Source organism: Leucoraja erinacea, chromosome 2 (assembly GCF_028641065.1).
Source record: "Leucoraja erinacea ecotype New England chromosome 2, Leri_hhj_1, whole genome shotgun sequence".
Taxonomy (NCBI): domain Eukaryota; kingdom Metazoa; phylum Chordata; class Chondrichthyes; order Rajiformes; family Rajidae; genus Leucoraja; species Leucoraja erinaceus.
Window position 1 is genome coordinate 30,278,127 of NC_073378.1, and position 25,527 is coordinate 30,303,653.

General features: G+C 45.2%; 1 protein-coding gene across 1 annotated transcript; it reads right to left on the minus strand.

Annotated features, from left to right (window-relative positions):
- Positions 1-1,926: 1,926 nt before the first annotated feature.
- Positions 1,927-24,891, minus strand: LOC129708442 (E3 ubiquitin-protein ligase MYLIP-like). Its single transcript, XM_055654215.1, has 7 exons — positions 24,463-24,891; positions 23,184-23,371; positions 12,922-13,107; positions 10,924-11,121; positions 9,373-9,534; positions 7,301-7,721; positions 1,927-3,091 (listed from the first exon to the last, which is right to left on the minus strand). Exons 1-7 carry the CDS (start codon positions 24,547-24,549, stop codon positions 3,002-3,004), a joined length of 1,332 nt encoding a protein of 443 aa, XP_055510190.1. The 5' UTR covers positions 24,550-24,891; the 3' UTR covers positions 1,927-3,001.
- Between the last annotated feature and the right edge of the window lie 636 nt (positions 24,892-25,527).

Below are 25,527 nucleotides of genomic sequence, written 5' to 3' on the forward strand. Positions count from 1 at the left end.
GACATTCTGGATTATGCCCTCCAAGCGGTTCCTTTACCTCGAGTTCTCTTATCATATCTGGTTCATTGCACAACACTAATGAATTCCACAGATTCACCACCTTCAGACTCAAAGCACTGGAGTAACTCAGTGGGACAGGCAACATCTCTGGAGAGAAAGGAACGAGAGACGTTTCGGGTTGGGACCATCTCAACTTTTAGAGATACAGTGCAGAAACGGGCCCTTCGATCCACCGAGTCCGTACCGACCATCTTCGGGATGTGGGAGCAAGTTGGAACACCTGTTGAAAACCCATGCAGTCACAGGGAGAACAAACAAACTCCGTACAGACAGCACCCATAGTCAGGATCGAACCCGGTTCTCTGGCACTGTTAGGCAGCAATCCTACCACTTCAGGCTGAAAGTAGAGGGGACGGAACTGGAGGTAGGAAAAGGCAGAGCGGCAACAGTTGAACAACGAAGGGTGGAGCCCATTTTCATCCTGTTTCACTGAATATACTCAGTCCGCCTTGGCCCACGTGATCTCCTGGTTGCCAAACATTTAACTTGAGTAGGGTCTCGACCCTTACCCATTCCTACTCTCCAGAGATGCTGCCTGTCCTGTTGAGTTACTCCAGCATTTTGTGGCTATCTTCGGTTTAAACCAGCATATGTAGTTCTTGCCTACACATTTTAGCTCACCTCGCCATTCCCACTCTGACCTTTCCGCCCTGGGCCTCCTCCACTGTCAGAGTGAGGCCACACACAAATTGGAGGAACACCACCTCATATTTCGCTTGGGCAGCTTACACCCCAGTGGTGATAATGTAGATTTCTCCAATTTCAAGTAACCCTTGCGTTCCCTCCCTCCCCTCCTCCCCCACCCAAGACGTCCTGCCAGTTCCACTGTTCGCATCACTTTGTCATCACCTCTTCCCCGGCCATTATGAGCTCCACCCCTTCCTTGGTCATCTGTTGCTGGTCCTGCTGTGCTTAGTTTTAGTTTAGAGATACAGCACTGAAACAGTCCCTTCGGCCCACCGAGTCCGTGACGACCAGCAGTCCCCGTACACCAACACTATCTTACACACACACACACACGGGACAATTTGTAATTTACAGAAGCCAATTAACCTACAAACCTGAACGTCTTTGGAGTGTCGGAGGAAACCGGAGAAAACCCCACGCAGGTCATGGGGAGAACGAACAAACTCCGTACAGGCAGGATCGAACCCAGTTCTCCGGCGCTTTAAGGCAGCAACTCTACCGCTGCACCACCATGCTGCCAGCCATACCTCTAGTACCCTCCCCTCTACATTCAGACTGAAGAAGGATCCCGACCCAAAACTTCGCCCATCCATTTTCTCCAGGGAAGCTGCCTGACCTGCTGAGTTACTGGCAGTACTTTGTGTCTATCACTGAGAGCATACGCGCAGCTTCAAAGAGCAAGTTTACTATGAATATACATCCCATTCTCACTGTTCTGGTGTATTTAGATTAACTTACCCCGGCAGCTATGGAATGGGGCTTATGATGCATCACAAGATAATCAAACATAATTCAAACGCATTTCATTTTTAATTGAGGTTTTCTTCTTTTGTTTTCTCAGACCATCACACAAATCAACCTCCCTCCCATCGACACTTCACACTGGGACTAGTGTATATTGACTCTGTTCGATTACATTATTGCCTGTGTTACAAGCTTTAGTTACTTCATTCATCATATTTTGTCCAAGGGAATATCTTCAGCTACCTAAGAGTAAATATCACCAGCAACGTCTATTGAGGGGGTGCAGCGTAGGTTTACGAGGTTAATTCCCTGGATGGCGGGACTGTCATATGCTGGGAGAATGGAGCAGCTGGGCTTGTACACTCTGGAGTTCAGAAGGATGAGAGTGGACAAACAACGACGCATTCTATAATTTCTTGACGCATACACATCATAAAATGATACAAAAGTTTTTATTAACATACTTTAAAAGGAATACAAAAAGGAGTTAAATCTAGCTTAGACAATGTTTTCTTCAAATGGAAATAAATCTAATTTGTACAAAGTGTAAAAATAGATTGTGTCAAACATGACAGACAATAATATATTTTAAAGTCAAAACGTCTGTGCAAAGAACCCGATCTGTACATGAACACACGGTGTCTGTCATTGCTGCTACATTAAGGCTACCCTATGAACATTTGGAATTCCTTTTATAAAGTGACAGTTTTATGCTTAGCCTTAACGCAGTCAGAATTGCACACAAATTGGTCTTTCAGCAAGTCCTTGCATCCGAAATTTTCTACTGACCCTACACGAGGTATAAATATCCAGTAATCAAACTGGAATAGCTCTACACTTGGTTTCACACTCGAAACTTGTCATAGCCACGAAAGTATAACTAATACAATTGCATATTTGAGAATTAAAAAAAAAGACCTTTTCTGATGTAGACGCCCAAGATCAGAATAATTTTAAAATAAAAGTGTAAATATGTTGTTCACCTTACAATTGGTTTGATGGAAGATGGATAAAGCTATTATACACCTCAAATGATTCTGCACCATTGCACCAATTTCGCTACATTTTTCGAGCCAATACACTTGTGAACTACAAATCAAAAAATCGCTTTTAAAATCATTGTAATAAAAAGAGATAGCACAACATAACAGTTCTAATGCCATGGATGGGCACTCCAAAAAAAAAAAAAATTGTTTAGGCAGTATCACTGTTACACGGTCTCAATGACTAGCTGCTGCTGCTACTAGTCACAATGCAATTCAGGTCAACTGATACACACAAAAAAAAATGCAATTGGGTTTGAAAGGTTTTAAAACTGGCAAGTCTCTTAATACCATCTGTGACAGAAGTTCCGGTCCATCGAATCACCATCACTGGCCTGGAAGTATTGGGAACCTTCCAAATACGCCACGAGATGCAAACACAAACAAACTGGTATATTTGCATCGAGAAACCTGCAGCACCTCCAGTCCTCTGTCGTGTTAGCTTCACAAACTCTTCTCCAAACTATTCATATCACAGTCAGGTTCAACAGACTGGCGCACGTGGGCAGGAACACATGCTGAACGTGATCAATTTCAGAACGGCATACGGGGCAAGCCTGGGAAAAAAAAAATTACAGAGAAGAGATTTTAGATTTTAATATGAAAACAAAAAGGGCAGCATGACGGGTGCTGTCTGTACTGAGTTTGACGGGTGCTGTCTGTACTGAGTTTGTACGTTCTCCCCCTGTGACCGTGGGTTTTCTCCAGGTGCTCCGGTTTCCTCCCACACTGCAAAGACGTACAGGTTTGCAGGTTCATTGGCTTCAGTAAAAGGGCAAATTATCCCCAATGTGTAGGATAGTACTAGTGTACGGGGATCACTGACAGGCACGGACTACGTGGACCGAAGGGTCAGTTTCTGCACCGTCTCTCTAAAGTAGGAAATAAAATGTAATTGCCACAAATGGCAGAGGAAGCCACCTCTTGATTAGCGAGGGGGGTCAAAGGTTATGGGCAGAAGACAGGAGAATGGGGTTGAGCGGGAAAAATAGATCAGCCACGACTGAATGGTGGCATAGACTCGATGGGCCAAATGGTCTAACTCTGCTCCTGTGCTATGAAAAGTACAAACCCCTGAAGCAAAATGTAAAAACTGGCACTCTAGAAATGCAGTCATAAAGGTGGAAACATTTCTAGCTTGTTGAGTATTATCAGTTTTTTCTGCTACACCTGATGATCTGTATTTAGATTTTTTGTTTTTACCAAGAACCTCAGTGAAGGATCAGTCCTTAACATTCTTTCACCTTCTCCCCCACCCGTCCATTGCCTGATATATCATCGCTGTAGGTTGCGTACATATCTACTACTCTTAAAAACAGCACATTCAACTAATACTTATAAACAGCATGCTAACTGAGTCAGCTACGACTTTATTCCTTTATTGCAGGAGGATGAGGGGAGATCTTATAGAGGTGTACAAAACTGCAAGAGGAATAGATCAGGTAAACGCATAGAGTCCCTTTCTCAGAGTAGGGGAATGAAGAACCAGAGGACATAGGTTCAAGGTGAGGGGGAAAGATTTAATAAGAACCGGTCGGTGTATGGAACGAACTGTCGGAGGAGGTGGTTGAGGCAGGTACTATTGCAACATTTAGACAAGTACATGGATAGCACAGGTTTAGAGGCATACGGCCCAAACACAGGCATGTGGGACACGTTGGTCATTGTGGCCAAGTTGAGTCAAAGGGCCCCTCTACGACTCCTGGAAGAAGCAGCTAGATTATAGACCCAGAAAACACTGCACTCAGCCATGACACCTCTAGCTCCAGCAAGCTACTCTTCCCATTGTGATATCCAAACCAAGTAACAAATATCAGCTATTGCAATTAATTATACAACATAGCTACAGAAAGGGCTCAAGTAAGAGATCCAAGCTGCAACATTGTTCAGTACAAGGGTGCTCATGTCATACCCATTCAAGGGATATGCAAGCTAGAAGAATGATTTGAAGTGCAGCAAAATAAAGAGCATCGTGGGGGACAATGGGTAAATTAAAGGCATTTAGAAACAATTTGTCATGGAGCTACTGGATTTGATTAATTCAGTGGCACAGCAGTGGAGTTGCTGCTTTACAACGAATGCTGCGCCTGAGACCCGGGTTCGATCCCGATGACGGGTGCAGTCTGTACGGAGTTTGTACGTTCTCTCTGTGACCTGTCTGGGTTTCCTCACACATTCCAAAGACGTACAGGTTTGTAGGTTAATTGGCTTGGTATAAATGTAAAAATTGCCCCTAGTGGGTGTAGGATAATGTTAATGTGCGGAAATCGCTGGTTGGAGTGGACCCGGTGGGCCCGTTTCCATGCTGTATCTCCAAACAAAACTAAAGCAGGTCCATAAACAGACTCTTCATGTTTTACACTGGTTAGATGGCTATAAATTGACAAATGGAACTCAATTGTGGGGAAGGTGCAAGGTAAATGCAATAAAGGGTAACATTATAAGTGTGCATAAAAGAGGGGGATCTTGAATACATTTCTGCAAACCTCTGATGTCGAGACAGTTACAGAAATGCAGGGCTGCATATGTTTTTTTTTTAACGAGGGTGACTAGTTTCTGGAACACAGCGAGGGTGGAAGTTGAAGCAGAGTTTAGTTGTGCTTAAAAGGCTCTTGGATAGGCATATGGGCATGCGTGAAATGGAGGGATATGGATTATGGGATATGGACTATAGATAAGTGATAGTCTTGGCGTCAGAAGTTATGGGAAGAAGGCAGGAGAATGGGGCTAGGAGATAGATCAGCCATGATTGAATGACAGAATAGACTTGACAGGCCAAATGGCCTAATTCTACTCCCATCACTTATGACCCGATGGTATCATGTTCACAGGCTGTCTCACTGGCGATCCGCACACTTTACTGGACTTTTAAATGCACGGAACATTATTTTCTGTATCATACATCTGTGGATGGCTCAATTGTAATGTATGGTCGTTCCACTGACTGGTTAGCACGTCACCAAAGCCTTTCACTATACCTTGGTACATATGACTGTAAACTATAAGTAAACACTGTGGGTTGAAGGCAGTACTGTCCCAAGTTCTATAAAAGCTATGGACGCATTCAGCACATTTGTCTCAGTTGATAAAAGATAAGGGGTGCAAATTCATGCTACAAACTGTTAGTACAGACCCTGGTTCTGTACTAACAGTTACAAGAATATGTAACAGCACTAAAAGAAGAAGTTGGGCGGTCACTGTCACACATAGAATTATAAGGCACCGTGCCCGTTGATGTTTTCAACGATAATGATGATGATGACGACATGGTGATATAGCCAGGCCTGGAAAATTAGTTGTACAAATACCAACAAAACCTGACATTTTTTTTTCCTTATTAAAACAAAGAGACTGAGGTATGGTTTGAGATGGGTTAAGATCAAGGGACTACACTGGGAGAAAGAGCCAGTGAGAAAAGTAATTGGGCAGGCAATACATATTCATTAAGTGTTAGAAGTAGGATGGGAAGAAACATTTTCCTCAGAGGAGTGGGGCTTTGAACCCTCTGCCTGCAAGTCAGAAATCCTCACCACATTTAAAACAGGTATTATGTGGATGTGACCTTGAAAAGCTGAAAACACACAGCCACAGAGCAGGTAAATAAATAAAGGTGTTCGACTAGCCCTAACCCGGGGTCCGACCGCCCGGCACAGGGGTGCTGCGACCCCCTCCCCTCCCCCCCTCCTGCCGGCTACAGGAGCCAAGATCGTCCCGTTAACGGCAGGCTCGAGGCTCCCGACCTCGGGAGAACAAAGGGAAGTGAGTGAACTTTTTTCCCCTTCCATCACAGTGAGGATTGTGGAGGAGTCACTGTGGTGGAAGCCTATGTTAAAATGTATTTTGTGTGTTCTGTTGCTTTTTATTGGTATGACTATATGGCAAATTAAATTCCTTGTATGTTGCAAAACATACTTGGCTAATAAAGTACGATCATGATTATTAATGAGATATCCAGAACTGCACCCATAATTCCAAATGCACCCTGACCAAAGGCCTACAAAGCTGCAATATGAGCTCCTGACTCTTGTAATGCCTGTCGCACTGAGTTACTCCAGCATGTTGTGTCTATCTTCTTGTAATCATTGGCCTGACTGATGAAGCTAAGCATACCATTTGCCTCACTGATCACTATTTGTATTGCACTTTCTGGATGCAATGAACTAGAACTGAAAGATGCTTCTGTACGTTAAATGCTGTTATGGGTCTCGCCATTAACTGTATAATTTCCCTTAACCAAAGTGCAAAGTCTCACTTCCTCAGATTAAATTCCATTTGCCATTTCTCTGCCTGTTTAGTTTAGAGATACAGCGTGGAAACGGGTGCTTCGGCCCATCGAAACTGCGTCAATCACCTGTACACTAGGTAGATAAAAATGCTGGAGAAGTAATCTCCTGTTCTGTATTATGTTTATATATACTGTTGTGCTGCTGCAAGCAAGAATTTCATTGTCTTATCTGGGACACATGACAATAAAACTCTCGACTCTTGTAGCTCAGCTGGTGAGGCAGCATCCATATGATATCCCATTATACATCACCTTTTACATCACCTTTACCTTCACTCCATACATGCTGCCTCACCCGCTGAGTTTCTCCAGCATTTTTATCTACCAGGTGATAGGTGTGATAAGCTCAAATGGACAGTAGGTACAAATCTGGTAGTGGAACTTGGAATCATTGCATAAGGAAAAAATGGGTGTCTTGGCATATGGGCCAACACACACGCGTGATAGGCAATGATGATAGATGAAAGTATATTAAAGTTACCTGGAGTTGACTTGCACAAGTATCACAGCAAACCATGTGCCCACAGGGACAGAAAGCTGTATTGATCTCTTCACCACAACAGACCATGCACAGGAGGGCTTCTTTAAGCTTTCGAATCTTCTCCTGGAGTATCTGGCTTTGCTGACAGCTCAGTCCTTCACAACTGTTACAGTTCAGTTCAAGGTCAGAAGATTTAAGCGGAGAGTTCTGGCCATCCTGATCACTGCTCGGAACATAGTCTACAATGCCTGCATTATATAAAGCTCTCCGCGTGTGGTCGTAAACCTCCTTGGATGTGCGTTTGATGTCAAAGACATATTTCTTGCCAAGATTGATGTTTTCATTGAGGAATAAAGAAGCAAGATGGCCCTTGAAATCCCTGCTGTACTGCATCATGACCGCATTCGTGACGGTGTCGCACCTGAAAAAGAAATGTCAGATACTCTAAAGACTAATCTTACGAAAGAGGCTGGCATCCCAGTGCAGTACATTTGCAAGGGAAGATATAAAGTGCTGGAATAACTGTGGATCAGGCGGCATCTCTGGAGACCACAGATAGGTGATGTTTTAGGTTGGGACCCTTCTTAAGACTGATTGCGATGGGTGCTAAATACCGAGAGGGGCAAGGTTTGAAAGGAACCAGAGACAACTTTTTCCACTCAGAGGATGGTGGGTAGATGGGATGAGCTGTCGTAGGAGGTAGTTAAGGCAGGACCAAGAGACACTTGGACGGGTACACGAATAGGAAACATCTAGAGTGATATGGGCCAAATGGGCCTAGCTGGGCATGGATGAGTTGGGTCATTAGGCCCGTCTCTGTGCTGTAGGACTGCCTATAATAAAATCATGATGGAGATCTTTCAATCCACAAGCCAAATTACTCATGGTGCACTGTGTGTATTAAATTAGAACTGGGTTGAAGTTGATCATCTGTACTTCTGCAAGCTAAACAAATTTGCAGATGCTGATAAAAAAAAAGTGCAGAGGCCGATGCCTGAAGAAGTGTCCCGACCCAAAATGGCACCTATCCATGTTTAGTCTACTTTAGAGGTACAGAGTGTAAACAGGCCCCTCGGACAACTGAGGCCACACCGACCAACAATCCCCATACACTAGCACCATCCTACACACTAGGGACAATTTTTATCAAAGCATGTATGCCTTGATCGTGGGAGGAAACCGGAGCACCCAGAGAAAACCCACGAGGTCACACGGTGAACCTATAAACTCATTGCAGATAGAACCCAGTCAGGATCGAACCCAGGTCTTGGTGCTGTAAGGCCATGACTCTACCACTGCGCCAACATGCTACCCACTGTTCTCCAAAGATGCTGACTGGCCCATTGAGTTATTCAGCACACGTCTCTGTCCCCTCCCTCTCCGTAAACAAATTCCAAGAGGAATAAATCTCAACACAATGATTCTAGGACCAGAGGCCACAGGCTCAGAATAAAAGGACATACTTTAGGAAATGAGATGGAGGAATTTATTTTGTCAGAGGGTGGTGAATCTGTGGAATTCATTGCCACAGCCAGCTGTGGACGCCAAGTTTATGGATATTTTTAAGGCAGGGAATGACAGTTTCTTGATTAATAGGGTTGTATGGGGTTACGAGAGGGGAGGGGGGGGGGGGGGGGGGGGGGGGGGGGGGGGGGGGGGGGGGGGAAGAGGTGGTGGCAGGAGAATGGGGGTTGAGAGGCAACAGTAGATCAACCACAATGGAACAGCAGAGTAGATTCAATGGGCCAAATGGTCCAATTTTGCTTCTATTACTCAAGAACTTATGAAAGTAAGTGCAAAGAATCAACCGCACATAAATGCAAGCTACAGAGCAGGGGTTCCCAACCTTTCTCATCCCGTTTACCGCTGGCAACTTTAATAGCACATAACAATGTCATTTCACTTATTTATGAACTAATGATGAACAGATACCGGAACCAAACAGTCAGTCAATGAGAAAAAACATGTACAAATCCACAATCAACAAATGTACCCCCTGGGTAATTCACCCCAGGTTGGAAACCCTTGTTATAGAGAGTGAACCACTTAAGTGCGACAGTACAAAACCATACCTGTAAAATGCATGGGTCTCGGTTATTGCACGGTAAAGGGCGCTTGCTGCCCTGTTGCTTATCAACTTCAACATCAGCACGACGCTGCCCAACTCCTTGGTGATGGTCAGGAAAACATTCTTATTGGATTGGGTTGCCATCTGGATAATAGGATACGAAATCCTGAAATAGAAACGATACAGAAGTGAACAAACCTGCTTCGCCGTCCAAATTCAGTTATGACAATAAAATATTTTAATGCATGCGTCACGACATTGAATGCCAGTGCGTGCGTGTGTAAGCCCAAGGTTTACTACCCGAGATCACCAGAAGACAAGGACGGCATGGTGGCGCAGCAGTAGATTTGCTGCAGACCTGGGCTTGATCCTGACTGTATCACGTTTGCACATTCTCCGTGACCTGCATGGATTTTCTCAGAGATCTTCGGTTTCCTCCCACACTCAAAAGTAGTACGGGTTTGCAGGTTAATTGGCTTGGTTTTAATGCTGGAGTAACTCAGCGGGTCAGGCAGCATCTCTGGAGAAAAGGAATAGGTGACATTTTGGTCTGAGGAAGGGTGTCGACTCAAAATGTTACCCGTTTCTTTTCTCTGGAGTTGCTGTCTGACCCGCTGAGTTGCTCCAGCATTTTTTTGTATATCTTCAAAGAAAATTGGTGGATGAAGTATAAATGAAGGGAAATGTGATGTAATACTACTCCAACAGCAAGACCATAAGACATAGGAGCAGAATTCTACTCCGCCATTCAGCCATGGCTAATCTATTTTTCACTCTCAACCCCATTCCTACCTTCTCTCCATAACCTTTGACTTCCTTCCTAATATAGAAGCCATCACTCTCTAGCTTAAAAATACCCCATGTCAGTCTCCACAGCTGTCTGTGTCAATGAATTCCACAGATTAACTACCCTCTTGCTAATGAAAGCAACACAAAAAAGCAGATTTAAATTATTGCAATGAGTGACCTTGCAGAATAAACAGTTAATTACTTCTACACAAACTTAAGAGTTTAAAGATGCAGCATGGAAACAGACCCTTCATCCCACCAACTCCACTGATCAATCTAGACCCATCAGGGTGGCACAGTGGCAGAGCAGTAGAGTTGCTACACTACAATGCCAGGGACCAGAGTTTGATCCTGACTACGAGTGTTGTCTCTATAGAGTTTCTACGTTCTTCCCGAGACTGCAAGGGTATTTTCCAGTTTTATCTCACTCCAAAAACATGTAGGTTTGTAGGTTAATTGGCTTCTGTAAATTGTCCCTAGTGTGTAGGATAGTACTAGTGTATAGGTAATTGCTGGTCGGCGTAGACTCGGTAGTTCGAAAGGCCCGTTTCTGTGCTGGATCTCTAATGTCTTGTTCCAAACTAAAGATAACACCTCATAGATGATTGCAGGTGGGACTGAAGCAGTGGCCAAAATTATCAAATAAACAAATCAGTGGAACTAAAACTTAAGATTACTATACAAAATATTAACAGTCGAGGGTAACATATATGGATCAATATTTGAAGGAAGTTTTGATAGAAACCAGGTAGAAAATGCCATTTACCTGTTAATCAGAGTCAAGTCCTCTTTACAGACAGATATATCATTTGGCCCCACACCAATCACCATCTTTTGTCCATCTCCATCTTTGACGGGATGCCACTCCACACCATAGTGCTCCAGCGTACATGCAATCTGTAGAACTTGATACTCGGCAGTGCAGCGACTCATTCCTTCTAAACTCTTGTGTTTGGCAACAATACTGTTGAAAGAGAGCGGGGTTTCAATAATTCCATCAAATACAGGCCCACCACCGATTTTCCAGCAACTGGTGGCCCGACACCTCTTTTTGATTAGTACAGGTGTCAGAGGTTATTGGGAGAAGGCAGGAAAATTGGGTTAGGAGGGAGAGATAGATCAGCCATGATTGAATGGTGGAGTAGAGGTGAAGGACCGAATGGCCTAATTCTACTCCTATCATTTATGATCTTACTCCAGACAAATTTATAGGAGCGAGCTTGAAGCCCCTGGAAAATGAGGAACCAAGGCCGGGCGAGGTAACCGATCTCAACCTCATCGGGACTTCCGCAGCCGATAGGCTGCTTGAATTTGGCCCATAGCCAGGGCTCTGGAACTCTGGCCAGTGCCAGCAGATCCTTTCCCATAGCCGACTTCAGAGGCAGACTTAGTAGGCAGATATCTTAGACCCCCAGTGGTGAAGAATGTGTGGCAAACCAGTGCTGAGAAAAGGGTTTAAAATTTTTAAAAAGAACCAGGTGAATTTAATTAACCTCTAAACACATGTAACAAATAATTTCTTAAAATAATTCTTATTTACTACAAATTCTGGAAAGATCAAAAGCTGATCAGGGTTAATATAGAAGCTCAGTGCAACCTTCTTTAAAATTAAGGACATGGTATCGAGGCCCAGTGAAAAGCTAGGTTTGCTTGCTATCCAATCAGATTATATAGTGTAAGAAGGAACTGCAGATGCTGGTTTAAACCAAAGATAGACTCAAAAAGCTGAAGAAACTCAGCAGCTCTGGAGAGAAGGAATGGGTGGCCCAATGGTCTTGACCCAAAACATCACCCGTTCCTTCTCTCCAGAGATGCTGCCTGCCCTCACTGAGGTACACCAGCTATTTGTGTCTAAATCCACATTATATAGTACTGTAAGTAAATGCAAGTCAAATTCAACTAAGGTGAAGAACAGGTAGATAAGAGGTTTTAAAAAGGACAGAGCAACTGCATTGGATGATTTTAGTTTAATTCAGTTTAGAAACAGTGCGGAAACAGGGCATTTGGCCCACCGTGCCAACCAGCAATCCCCGTACAATAGCATTATCCTGTACACACTAGGGCTAGTTTACAATTGTGCTAAGCCAATTAGCCTACAAACCTGTACTTCTTTGTGGAGTGTGGGATAAAACCAGAGCACCCAGAGAAAACCCATGCAGTCACAGGGAGAATGTGCAAACTTCACACAGGCAGCGGCTGTAGTCGGGATCGAACCCGGGTCTCTGGTGTTGTGAAGCAGCAACTCTACCGCTGCGCCACTGTGCCGGATATTGATAGATCTTTCTCTGGGATGAGGAATGGGTAGGAAAGGTTTACAGCAGGGGTTCCCAACCTTTTTTGTCCCGTTTTCCCCAGACAACTTTAATAGCATATGAATGTTATTTTGCTTATTTATGAACTAATAATGAACAGATACTGGTAGACTAGAACCAAACAGTTAGTCAATGAGAAAAAATATGTACAAATCCAAAATCAACAAATTTACTCCCTGGGTAGGCAAAATTTACACCAGGTTGGTTTACAGGGATATGGGGAAAACATGGGCAGGTGGGACTAGTGTAGTTGGTATGTTGGATGTCATGGACAAGTTAGACAGAAGGCCCTAATTTCATGCTGGATAACTAAGAACTGGCCAAATAAATCACCACACTTTGGGGGCCATCGTGCATTGGTTGTTCCGATAGATCTACATAAGGTCTGTACTTAATGATGGTCCAATAACTTGGGAAGGTGAGCAGTTTGCAGCTGGCTGCAGTCCATTTACCTGTTCAAAATGGTAGTGTTTAAGTCATTTGCACAGAGATCTTCGTAAGAATACTTGGCAGTGTTTTGATTGTAGTCTCCAAATTCCACCAGTGCTAGAAGTGCACTCAAGTCCACAGCGTGCTCCGTTGAACATTGAAGACGGCCACCCAGGAGGTCATCTCGTACATGCATAAAAAACTGGTGCCTGAAACACAACAAATACAGATGACTTTAAACATTGATGAACAACTTGGAATGCAAAGGGATTTTAAACGGCAGTTAAACATTCTATAACCAATTAAAACATTGTTTTTTTTAGCCTCGTCATAGAGTGGGCTCAAATATCATCTACTATAAACCCCAAATTTAAGACTGCTTCGTGAAAAATAGACATCTTTGACCATTACAAACATTTCCTATCTCTCCAATTCCCTCCCCCCCAACTGAACACAAACTGAACAGAGCTCGATAGGGCTCAAAGATAGCGGAGTCAGGGGATATGGGGAGAAGGCAGGAACGGGGTACCGATTGGGGATGATCAGCCATGATCACATTGAATGGCGGTGCTGACTCGAAGGGCCAGTCAAACCTCCCCTAACCTGTATCTGCCTTTCAATTCCCAGGCTTTGTCCTGCCCCCCCACCTCTTTTCCAGCTTTCTTCCTCCCTACTACAAAGTCTGAAGAAGGGTCCAGACTCAAAATGTAATCCTTCCTCCCCTTCCACAGATGCTGCCTGACTCGCTGAGTTATGGGCCTGTCCTACTTAGGCGACTGCCAGGGACTATTTATAATGGCGTCGTAGGTGACAACTTACGACAGCGCTTACGATAACCCCTACGTCGAATGACACCAAAAATTGTCGCCGCTGTTGCAAAACATTTTCAACGTGTTCAAAATTTTGCGGCAGTTGCCTGTAGTTGCCCAAAAAAAAAAAATCGCCTAAGTGGGACAGGCCTATTACTCCAGCACTTTTGTGTTCACGATAAACTCAAATGCTAGGAAAAGTGTATGCCAGATTAAAAACAGCATTGGCTATTAATTAAGATTTGTACAATAAATACTATCAAGGACACCGCACTGGAATGAATTGCTCCAGTGAACAAGAATAAATTGCATATCCAACCTTCTCCAGAGAGATCGACTTATTTGGAGAGGGAGAGGGGTTTATGTTTATGTGAGGGAAGAGAAAATAGATTGCAAAGTAGTTATAACTAATAACTCCAAAATCATTGTGCAAATATGGCAGAATGACAAATTCCAGCATTAAAACATTATGTTCCTTAATCACCAATTCCAGCTGTGAGAAAACTCAGATAGCACCACAACTGATAAATTAGATACAAAATGCTGGAGTAATTCAGCGGGTGAGGCAGCATCTCTAGAGAGAAGGAATGGGTCATGTTTCGGGTCGAGACCCTTATTCAGGCTGATGTCAGGGGAGTGGTCGGGACAGAGATAGAATGTGAGACAGTAAGACTGGTGGGAGAACTGGGAAGGGGGAGGGGATGGAGAGGGAAAGCAAGGGCTATTTGAAGTTAGAGAAGTTGTTACACATGACAAATTAGATAGCTTATCTTTCAAGGCCTGTTCTGTTAGATTAACAAGTCCTGTTCCATAATAAATCTTCAGAAGTTGATGTTTGGTCAGCTCTCGAAACTGAGTTTTTGCTGAGAAAGTAATTAGTGGTGAAACTGCATTTGTCATTATTGTAAACAATGCTCCATTTGGACCCAGCCTAACCATCAAATTCAGACCAATATGAACTTTATGCTGAAATCATTGGGCAAGGCTTGAACGGTTCCATACAAAACAAGGTTAATTGGCCACAATGATGGAATAGGAAGCCTCCTTTACATCAGCGAGGCCAAACATTGACCTAATAGATCATATAGATAGATTAGAGTAATAGAGTGATAGTCCCAACTTGCCCACACCGGCCAACATATTCACCTGCCTGCGTTTGGCCCATTTCCCCCCAAACCATGTACCTGTCTCTTTCTTAAATGTTGGGATAGACCCTGCCTCAACTACCTCCCCTGGGAGCTTGTTCCACACAACCTCTCAGTTCCCCATTAAATATTTTGCACTTCACCATAAACCTATACTCTGGGCAAGAAACATCTACCCCAATCTATTCCTCTCATGATCTTATACACTTCTATAAGATCACCCCTCATCCTCCTGCGCTCCAAGGAATGGAGTTCCAACCTACTCAACCTCTCCCTGTAGCTCAAACACTCTAGCCCTGGCAACATCCTTGTAAATCTTACTGAACACAGTTAACCAGGTGACGACCATTTTTCTGCACACATCTGTTTGCTAAGGTCTGCTGGATCTCCCAGTTGCACACCATTTTAACTCCCATTCCCCATAATTGGCCTCCTCCATTCCTGGAATAAGATCATTGGATCAGGAACAACAATACATTCCCAAAGAGACACTAAGTGGCTGGAGTAACTCAAAAGTCTTCAGTCTGTAGGGTTCCGACCCGAAACGTCACCCATCCTATTTATCCAGAGATGCTGCCCGACCCGCCGAGTTACTCCAACACTTTGTGTCTATGTTTGGTGTAAACCAGCATCTGCAGTTCCTTGCTAAACAATTCATTCTACGTGGGCACACCGCTCCACTTGGGTAGCTTACAACCCAATAGTATGAACATTGAATTGTCCAATTGCAAGTCATACCCTCCTCCTTTGCCCACCCTGATGCACATACATTACTCCCTCTCCTGCTCATTTCCCCTCCTCCATATGCTTATCTCCCTTTAGTCCCTCCCCCCTTCTTTTCCTGACACCCTTTTAGCTGTTTTTTTCATGTCTACCCACACATCTGCCTATTAGCATTCTCCCTCAATTTATATGCCTAGCACTTCCCATTATTTGCCCTGCCCTCACTTTTTTGCAGCTCTTCTTCTCCCCCCCCTCCCACCCCATTAGTCTGAAAGTACCCACCCCCCCAAAGGTTAGCATGGGTGTCAGGGGTTATGGGGAGAAGGCAGGAGAATGGAGTTGAGAGGAAAAGAAAGATCAGCCATGACTGAATGGCAGAGTGGATTTGACAGGCCGAAAGGCCAAATCCTGCTCCTTTTACATGAATTTATGAAAACGTTGTTGGTCCATTTCCCTCCCTAGATGCTGCCTGACCCGCTGAGATCGTGCAGTTTCACTTAAGACGACAGCATCTGCAGTTTCTCGCGTGCCATTTGCCATTCCCATCTCCTTTTTTGACAATATAAAATGAGAACATAATGGCAGACGACACCAGAGGCAGAAAAACAAAACTTCTATGAAGGAAGGAAACCCCCCCCAGCTGTGTACACTGCAGTGCTTCTGACCACAGCAGGATATAGTACAAGGGAGGTGCAGGACAGACAGGATCAAAATGAGAGATTCAGCATGAATTATGGCTGGGGATAAGCAACCAGAGGAAGACAAAATCATTAACTTTGACTGCAGGAAGCAAAAGCGAACCAAAAGCAGGTTTTGCAAGCAAGTATGGTCTCAAAACTTAAGTGTTCAAGAATTTAAAATTACTTTGGGTTTTAAAAAAAAGATTTAAAAAAAAAACAAGTGTGAGAGGAGCTGTAACATGAGGAAGCTGGTTTGACTTCATTTACCCAGAGGCACCAAGCACAACACTTCAGAGGTAACTCTCGGTCAAACGGCAACAATGTAAACAGGAGGTTACTGGCGGGCAAGCCACACAGCAAGCAACAATGAGCAACTGTTGAAATACATGGGACTGCATAGATGCCTCTTAACTATACAAAGTAACAAACAGATATTAGAGATAAAACGCAAAAAAGAACATACACCATAACTGTTTGACATTTAAAGGCAGACTGATCATTAAAATTAATTGGAATGAAAATCAAAAATGCTTGAATAAACTTTTGGAATTTTTTGAAGATATAACAAGTAGAATGGATAAGGGAGAGCCAGTGGATGTGGTGTATCTGGATTTGCAAAAAGCCTCTGACAAAGTCCCACTCTAGAGATTAGTGTGCAAAATTTGAGCACATGGTATTGGGGGTTGGGTATTGACATAGATAGAGAATTGGTTGGCAGACAGGAAGCAAAGAGTAGGAATTAACTGGTCCTTTTCAGAATGGCAGGCAGTAACTAGTTGGATGCTGCAAGGCTCAGGGTGCTGGGACCCCAGTTGTTTACAATATTAACAAATTAGACAAGGGAATTTAATGTAACATCTGTAAATTTGCGGATGACACAAAGCTAGGTGGCAGCGCGAGCTGCGAGGAGGATGCTATGAGGCTGCAGGGTGACTTGGATAGGTTGGGTAAGTGGGCAGATGCATTATAATGTAGATAAATGTGAAGTTATCCACTTCAGTGGCAAGAACAGGAAGGCAGATTATTATCCGAATGGTGTCTGATTAGGAGACGGTGAGGTGCAACAAGACCTGGGTGTGCTTGTACGTCAGTCACTAAAAGTAAGCATGCAGGAACAGCAGGCAATGAAGAAAGCTTATGGCATGTTGGCCTTCATTGCAAGAGGATTTGAGTTTTGGAGCAAGGAGGTCCTACTGCATTTGTACAGGGCTCTGATAAGACCGCACCCCGGAGTATTGTGTGCAATTTTGGTCCCCTAATTGAGGAAGGACATTTTTGCTATTAAGGGAGTGCAACTCACCAGATTAAGTCCCAGGATGGCGGGACTGAGTATGATGAAAGAATGGGTCGACTGTGCTTGTATTCACTGGAATTTAGGATGAGAGGGAATCTTACAGAAACATATAAAATTCCTACAGGATTGGACAAGGCAGATGAAGGAAAAAATGTTTTCGATGTTGGGGAAGTCCAGAACCAGGGATTAGAGTTAAGGGGTAGGCCATTTAGGACGGAGGTGAGGAAACATTTTTTTCACCCAGAGAGTTGTGAATCTGTGGAATTCTTTGCCATAGATGAAGCTTGTATATTTATATAATTCAGTTGATTTAAGAGATACAATGCAGAAACAAGCCCTTTGGCCTATGCCGATCAGTGACCACCTGTGCACTCGCACTATCCCTACACACTAGGGACAATTTACAATTTTACCTGCAAATCTGTACGTCTTTGGGAGGGGGAGGGGCGCGAAGTAAACCAGTGCACTTGGAGAAAACCCACACAAACTCTGTCTCGACAGGACCCATAATCAGGATTGAACCCGGGTTTCTGTTACTGTGAGGGAACAATTTTATTGACAGAAAAAAATCTAGATGGCTGACATTTAAAGTTTTAAACACACCTGTAACTCTGCATTTAAAATATTAATGAAATTCTGCTCCACTTGTCAACTTGTCCAACAACAAAGAACGCCTACACAGATTGCATCTCTTTCTTTAAGTCATGATAATTTGGGGCCTTTAAATAGCCGCTAAAGCACAGAAAATACCAGAAAACAGCTGGGGATGGGAGATGAACTGGTGACACAAGGAAGGGCAGATGTTGGAATCTTAAGCAAAACGCACTGCTGTCGGAACAGAGTTCCCCAGTGGCTCATGCTGCATCTGTGGAGGGAATGGACCAACAGTGTTTCACGTTGGGAGCCATCTACAGGCTTAACTGTTGTTTTCATCTCTTCCAGAGATAGTATTTCCAGTAGAATCAAGGAACATCAGATGCTGATTTGCCAAGGTGAGAAATAAAGTGCTGGAGTAACTCAGCAGGACAGGCCTGCATCCCTGGAGAACATGTGTGGGTGACGTTTCAGGTCGGGCCCCTACATCAGACCTTTTATTTCCAGTACCGTTCTGTTATAGTACGCTAGGGATCTACAAGAGTCACTGCCTCAAAAAGGCAGTCAGCATCAGAGAACCACACACTGGCAGCACTCTCATTTCACTCCTGCCATCAGGAAGTTGGCACCGGAGCCGGAAAACTATAACGTCCAGGATCAGGAGCAGCTTCTTTCCTACAACCATCCGGCTACCAAACAACACAATCTCCATACAAGCTCCAAACTATATAGACATTGTTTTCATCTTTGTACTACGATTGTTTATTTGTTTCTTAATATCCAAGTTGAACTCTCTTTTTTGCTTAATACGAGTATACAGAGTACCAAGTGTGAAGAAGGGTCTTGACCCAAAATGTCATTCATTCCTTCTCTCCAGAGATGCTGCTTGACCCGCTGAGTTACTCCAGCATTGTGTGTCTATCTTCTACCAAGTTTACATATCTGTGGTGCTGCGGAACAAGAAAAAGTTCCCTTGTTTCGTCTCGAGTCATATGATAAAACACTCTCGACTCTTGCCAGTTTGTTTGTTTAAGCAGCGAGGGACAAAATGACATCATAATACAGAGCATTTCTCATAATTCTAAAGGTACATAAATGAGCTGGCTCCATTCCTACCTTTCCAACAGATCCCACTTCATCTCTCTCCATAACCACACCTCTGCTACAGCCAGTCACTCAAGGCGTTCTCCGTACTCAGCCCCCTCCTCTTCATCATCTACATCCTCCCCCTTGGTCAGATACTCCGCCACTTCAACCTGGACTTCCACTGTTACGCCGATGACACCCAGATCTACCTCAGCACCAAATCCCCCCCACAACCCCCCCCTCTCCCATATCAACTCCTGTTTGTCAGCTATAAAAACCTGAATGCAACACAACTTCCTCAAACTCAACAGCGATAAAACAGAATTCCTCCTCATAGGCTCCAAATCCACTCAGCAAAATCAATAACCCCACTCTCACCATCGACGGCACCATTGTCTCCCCATCTCCCCAGGCCCGCAACCTTGGCGTGATCTTTGATTCCACCCTCTCCCTTGAGCCTCACATCCGCCATGTCATTAAAACCTCCTTATTTTACCTCCGCAACATCGCCAAAATCAGACCCTCTCTCACACCTCCCGCTGCTGAAAGACTCATCCATGCCTTCATCTCCTCCCGACTGGACTACTGCAACTCACTTCTCCTTGGCATCAGCTCCAGCTACATCAACCGACTCCAACTGGTCCAGAACGCAGCCGCCCGACTCATCACCCACACCAAATCCTGGCACCACATCACTCCAGTCCTCAAACAACTTCACTGGCTTCCCATCTCCCACCGGATCACCTACAAAATCCTGGTCCTCACCTACAAAGCCCTCCACCATCTGCCCCCCCCCCCATATCCCACTGACCTCCTCCTCTCCCCCTACCAACCCTCACGGTCCCTCAGATCCACATCAGCCGGTCTCCTCTCCATCCACAAATCCAACCTCTGCAGTTTTGGGGACAGAGCCTTCTCCAGGGCAGCTCCCAGGCTCTGGAACTCCCTCCTCCAACTGATCTGCAATTTTGAGTCCCTCACCATCTTCCAGTCCCGCCTCAAGACCCATCTCTTCACCTCTGCCTATCCTTAGCCCCACGTCCTTCTCCCTTTTCATCTGTGCTTGAATTGTTGCTCATTTTTTGTTTTGTTTTGGTTTTTGTTTTGTTTTTTTGCCTTGCCTTGTAAAGCGACTTTCAGTCCCTGAAAAGCGCTATATAAATTAAATTTATTATTATTATTAAAGCAGGAAATAATCTTGGTCGGTGGATTTTGTTTACGTTCGGAATTGTGGCAAAATGGGGCTCAGCAATAGAACTCCGTGCAGTTCAACCGGTAATTGTTTTCTAGAGGAACAGTACCGCATTTGGCCAGGCTAGTTATTACTTCATGTAGCCCGAGGCCACAGCACTTCAAAAACATTGCTCTCAGTCAATAGTCTCTACACATTCGCAGTCAGCTTCGGCACTGTACAAGGAATTGATTACCATGCGCGTAGGATGTAATTTGTGACATTAAGAGCCAGCAGAGTGCGATGTGCAGAGAATCCAAATTTAAGAACTCAGACTAACTTACAGAAAAATCGAATACAGATTTGATGATAAATCCAGGTAAGCTCTCGCCAACAGTCTGCCTGTCTTTTCATCTTTTTTTGTTATTTTTTAGTGTATTTTAAAAGTGTGTGTTAATGTTCTCTGGTTTGTTTAATGTGAAGGCTGGGGGAGGGGGAAAGTTTTTTTCAAATCTCTTACCTTGCTGGAGATTGTTTTCCAGATCGTTTTTTCGGTTGCTCTGCGACCTAACATCATGGAGCTGGAGGCCTTGCTCAAGACCGACTTTGAGCCCCACCACGGGGCCGTGGACTTGCCATCTGAGCCTGCGACCCCTTGCCTGGGATCGACGCTCCAACTGTGGCCTACAGATTTCACCATCGAGGAACCCGCAGTCGCCGGTAGAGACTGATGTCAGGAAGCTCCAGTCTCGCAGGAGGTTGGACTAGCCCCGACACGGGGTCCTATCGCCCGGCACGGGGAGTTGAGATTCCCCCCGATGCGGGAGCTTGATCTCCCCGATGCCGAGGGGCCAACCGCTGGCTGCGGGAGCCAAGATCGTCCTGACAATGGAAGGTTCGAGGCCCCCAACAGCGGGAGAACAAAGAAGGGAAGAGATTTAACTTTTTTTTTGCCTTCCATCACAGCGAGGAATGTGGGGGAGTCACTGTGGTGGTTGTTCATGTTATTAATTTATCTGGGTGTCTTGTTGCTCTTTATTGGCATGTCTGTATAGCAAACCAAATTCTTCATATGTTGCAAAACATATTGGCTAATAAAGTACTATTATGATTATGATTCATACAGCATGGAAATAGGGCATTCGGCCCCAACTTGCTCACACTGACCAAGATGCCCCATCCAATCTGCCTGGGTTTGGCCCATATCCCTCCAAATCTTCCTCTCCCTATACCTATCCAAATGTCCTTTAAACATTGGCATTGTACCTGTCTCAACTACCTCCTCTGGCAGCTCGTCCAATGTAGCTATCATCAAATGAGTGAAAAAGTTGTCCTCGCGTTCTTACCACATTTTCCTCTCACCGTAAACCACTGTCCTACTAATAACTAGAGAACAGTCCTAAGCCTTTGGAGACCCTTGGACTATCTTTGATCGGACTTTACCTTGCACTAAACATTATTCACTTCAATTGAAATCATGTATTGTCTTTTTCTGGATAGCATGGAAAAGCTTTTCACTGTACTCCAGTACATGTGACAATAAACTGAATGAAACTACATACACTGGTTCTTGAACCCCTACTCTGGGTAAAAGACTATGCGTCTCCCCTATCCCCCTCATTATCTTATGCACCTCTATATGATCACCCCTCAGCCTCCTGCACCGACAACACACTTAAAGCTAAAATTCATAAATTTCAACAACTTCAAATGACCAGCCACTGATGTTAGCACGAGAGCCAGCCAGCATGCTGAGAGCAGAATGCGTAGCATTAACTTTCACTACAGATGCTGCTTTACAGTATTTCTGGCATATGTTTTATTTCACATCTCAACCATCTGCAGTTTCGTTATTCGTAAGAAACAACCCACCTTTATCTCTATCATTGTTTAGTTCTCTTTCCCACCCCCCCACATACTTCCTCCAGACAGATCAGCAAACCATCATTCTCTTCCTTCAATCAGCTCCACCACTTGCTTAGTCTCTTGCTCTGCTTTTTAATCAGGAACAACCAAAGTCAAGAGTAGGTGAATCAAGAACCAGAGGGCATAGGTTTAAAGCAAGAGAGGAAGGATTTAATAGGAAACTGAAAGGGAGATTTTTTTACACAAGGGTGGTGGGTGCATGGACAAGCTGCTAGAGGATGTGGTTACTATGACAACGTTTAGGAAATATTTAGATGGATACATGGATAGGATAGGTTTAGAGGGATATGGGCAGGTGGGACCAGAGACAGGATACGTTGGTCAGTTTAGGCCGAAGGGCCCGTTTCCACACTGTATGACTATGCTGCTTGAGTTCCTCCAAATGTTTGTTTTTAACTCAAAAGTTTCACGCTTTATATTTGACGGAAGATCAACTGAAAATAATGTCAATATTTCTCTCTATAGATGCTACCCGACCAAAAATCTGGCATCCCGAAACTTCAAACAAATTGCTGTAAACATCTTACACTTTTTACTGCACCACCGTTACTTTAGACCAACTAACGCAAAACAAAAGTACAACATCAGCAGCCGCGAGCACTAGGACCTACCGCGAGCACTAGGACCTAGAAGCGGTGTCTGGTTACAGTGAAAGGGCTGGTTCCTACCAGTGACCTGTAGTAACACTCCCAGCATTGAGGTTACCATCGGTCATCTGTAAACTATACGCAAAGTACAGCAAAAACGCTTAAATAAATGGAAGCACTGGACCAACACAAAAAAAAGCACGCAAAGTACTAAAACTTCACTCAATGTACATTTAAAAATGTAAACCAGAACAAAAAGTTTGTACATACCTAGTTTGTTCTTGCAACAAGAGATGGGGCTCGACAAAAAATTTGACTCGCAGTTTGAATCTATAAGGTATCCCTTCGATCTGTTGGGAGATTCTGTTTCTCAGGTTCAGCCAGAGGGTTTCCCCTTTGTTCGCCGAATACTGTAGCCCTAAATAGTCGTCCTCTATAATCCCGAGCCTGTGACAAACCTGAGGGGGGACAGACGGGTTGTTTACAGGGATTGCAAAGGAAAACAAATAGTATAGTGAACTGCATTCAAGCCCGACTCCCCCCCCCCCCCCCCCCTCCCCCCCCCCCCAGTTCTAATGCTCAGTATTTACAGTATTTAATAATCCTGGCACAAATGGGGCTTGGTGGTTGGTTTATTAGGAAGATTAAAGACACAAGCGGTTTTACAGGAATTGCAACGGGAAAAAATTACAGTAAACTAAAGCAGCAGTTTACAACTCTAAACATTACTCACAGCACAAAGAAGAACACAAATGACAGATGATAGGAAGTTAAATGCCGTTTACAGAAAATAGTGAAAATTAAACGAGTCCCCTAACCCCCAATTTTAATTCACAGCATCTAACTAAATATTAATCACAGTACAAAGCACGGCAGCAAACACACGAGGAGATGGTTGGATGTATTGGGGATATGCAATCATATTAAAAGCAGTTAACAGAAAACTGAACTTCAAGAAAACTAGTCCCTTACCCCCCAAATTTAATTCAAAGCAGTTTGCTACCCTCTATATTAATCGCAGCATAAAGCAGGACAACACCAGGCGGTGGTTGGATTTACTGAAAGTTAAATGCATGTGTTTACAGAGATTGCAAAGGAAAAAGACAGCTAACCATAATCATAAGTGTTCTCCCTCTGAACCCTAAATTTAATTCACAACTTAAGTATAAACCAGGGCAACAAAGGTCCAGGGATGGCTGGGTTTAAGGGAGTTAAATGCACTCTAGTCCCACTTTAGGCAGATGGGTTAGAAGCCTGGGTAGAGAGAACCTGAGGTCGGACCCCCCTCTCACATCTCTTTCTACACACACCTCTTCCCCTCCACCTCTCCTACATCCCTTCTCTTCCTCTCCTTTACTCCCCTTCTCTTCCTCCCCTCTACACCTCTTCTCCACTCCTCTTCCCCCACTTTTCTCTTCCCCCTGCACTCTCCTCTTCCTCCCCATACACTCCTCTTTTCTTCCTCCCTCTACACCCCTTCTCTTCCCCTCCACACCCCCTTCCCTCCACCAGCCTCCTTCCCTTCACTACCCCTCCTCTCCCCTCTCACCTGCTTCAGGCAGTCCTCGCCGTTTGCTTTGGGATCCACTTCCACCTCCATCACCACCGCGTCGGGCCTGGTCACGTAGCAAAGCATCGCGGCCGCCCGGGACTCGTGCCCGGCCACCCTGACGGGGCCTCGGCCTTGCGTCCGGATCGCCGACCCGACGGCCGACGCTCGTGTGGGAGGGAAGAGGGGGGGGGTCTGCGGTCGCTAGGCGAGGCTCGCCGGTGGTGAAGCGGGGCCCTCAGGACGACCCGGGTCTCTGCCCCGCCGGCTCTGCCCGCTCCGAGTCCGAGCAGCCGGACCCCGGTGTTGTTCCTCCAGCCTCCCCGGCTCCGAGCAGCCGGACTCCGATGTTGTCCTTACGGCCTCCCGCTGTGGCCGAGCAGTCAGACACTCCCACCACCACTACTACCGCTCTCTGCTCTCTGTCTCTCTCTCTCTCTCCGCCCGCACAGAGCAACCGTGACACTACTCCTCTCGCTCCGGCCTCTCCGCCGGTCTTTGGTTCTGCCCGCGCGCTGCCCGCTTCCCCCGGCATATACCCGGCGCTTACGTCACCCGCCGGCCCACTCGGCCAATGGAAGCGGCCTGACCCCTCCCCCCGTCACGCCCCCTCCTCACGAGACCTGGCAGCCGTTGGTGCGAAGCGCGCGGAGGGGGGGGCAGTGACAGAGGGGGGAGGAGGGAGAATCAGAGGGGGGGGGGCATCAGGGGGGGGGGGCAGTGACAGAGGGGGGGAGGAGGGAGAATCAGGGGGGGGGGCAGTGACAGAGGGGGGGGGAGGAGGGAGAATCAGGGGGGGGGGGGGGGGGAGAAATAGGAGCATCTCCTTCCCAGTGCTGAGATCTTGCAGGATTTCCCTCCTTCATCTCCCTCACTGGAGGGGGGGGGATGACAGAGGAGAAAAGGGGTGACAATAGAAAGGGGTGACAATAGACAATAGACAATAGGTGCAGGAGGAGGCCATTCCGCCCTTTGAGCCGGCACCGCCATTCAATGTGATCATGGCTGATCATCCCCAATCAGTACCCCGTTCCTGCCTTCTCCCCATATCCCCTGACTCCGCTA

Bases quoted from the DNA above. Each gene is read 5' to 3' on its own strand.
- LOC129708442 (XM_055654215.1), bottom strand. From the start codon at position 24,549: ATGCTTTGCTACGTGACCAGGCCCGACGCGGTGGTGATGGAGGTGGAA. The intron at 23,372-24,462 runs GTGAGAGGGGAG...GTCCCCCCTCAG, and splicing joins GCGAGGACTGCCTGAAGCAG to GTTTGTCACAGGCTCGGGAT. The intron at 3,092-7,300 runs GTAACTTTAATA...TTTTTTTCCCAG, and splicing joins CTTGTGCAAGTCAACTCCAG to GCTTGCCCCGTATGCCGTTC.